General features: G+C 40.1%; 1 protein-coding gene across 1 annotated transcript in view; it reads left to right on the top strand.

The window, feature by feature from the left end:
- Positions 1–350: 350 nt before the first annotated feature.
- LOC102773420 (T-cell ecto-ADP-ribosyltransferase 1-like) overlaps positions 351–1,107 on the top strand; it is a gene marked incomplete at its 5' end in the record, with an annotated part of 20,775 nt that continues 20,018 nt past the window's right edge. Inside the window, one exon of the mRNA XM_006777976.1 lies at positions 351–1,050. Within this exon, the coding sequence (XP_006778039.1) occupies positions 351–1,050 (700 nt within the window). The remainder of the gene's footprint in view (positions 1,051–1,107) is intronic.

The raw sequence follows: 1,107 nt of genomic DNA, 5'->3' as shown, positions 1-1,107 counted from the left end.
AACAGGTAATATTTTCCCCCCCTCCCATCTGCATCCTGCTGACCAGCTTTTCCCTCACATCTTTAAAAGTATAGAGTTCCCATAGTTGAGTCTGAGGCTAAAGCCATTTAGAGAGCATGAGTCTGAAAAGATTATTTTAAATATCGAGAAACAAAACAGAGTAACAAAGCCTAGTTTTTTCTTTTTACACTACTCACGGTATAATAAGATTGTCTTCATGTGTGTACCATACATGAGTGCTATGACAGGAACATGTCCAATTTCATGCTAAGCAAGAAGTCCAGACTGTGGGCTCTGGGCGGCATCCAGTACTTGCAAATGGGTCCAAGAACACTACCTCTTCTCTACAGGTGACCGGCCGGATACAACCAGCTAATTCATGTGAGCTAGGCATGGCTGAAGATGCATTTGATGATCAGTATGTGGGCTGTACTGAAGAAATGGAGGCAAAAGCACCCCAGCTGTTAGAAGAAGAACTTAAAGTGAATAGAAATTTAAGAAAAGAATGGGAAGATGCAATGGGACTATGGGAGAAAAAGAAGAACAAAATAGACTCTTCAAAAGGACTCAGTGATTCCCATGGAATAGCTCTAGTCGCCTATACTGGAAATATTGCAATAGAATTTAACAAAGCTGTAAGAAACTTTGGTCAAAATAGAGGTAACTTTCAGTTCAAAGCCTTCCATTATTATTTGACAAGAGCTCTTCAGCTTCTCAGGACAGGGGAGTGTTACACAGTTTATAGAGGCTGTAAGACAAAGTTTGATTACAGTGGGAAAGGAAATGTACGTTTCGGCCAATTTACCTCTTCATCTCTCTCTTTATTGGTAACTGTACCGTTTATGGACAATTATGAGAGAACACTGTTTAACATCACAACCTGCTTGGGTGTTAAAATAGAAAACTTCTCTCGCTATCAATATGAAAAGGAAGTGCTAATTCCAGGCTATGAAGTGTATCAGGAAGTCATCAAAAAAAACGATTACATTTCACTTAGGAAGCCCAAAATATCTAAGAGTAACTACAATTGCTACTATATCAACAGCTCAGGTGAGTCTGGGACTATGTTCCAGGTGGGAGTGGGGGGACATCCTGGAATAGAAGAGG

The sequence above is a fragment of the Myotis davidii genome, unplaced genomic scaffold (assembly GCF_000327345.1).
Source record: "Myotis davidii unplaced genomic scaffold, ASM32734v1 scaffold169, whole genome shotgun sequence".
Classification (NCBI taxonomy): domain Eukaryota; kingdom Metazoa; phylum Chordata; class Mammalia; order Chiroptera; family Vespertilionidae; genus Myotis; species Myotis davidii.
This window is presented reverse-complemented; position numbering and strand designations above follow the sequence as displayed.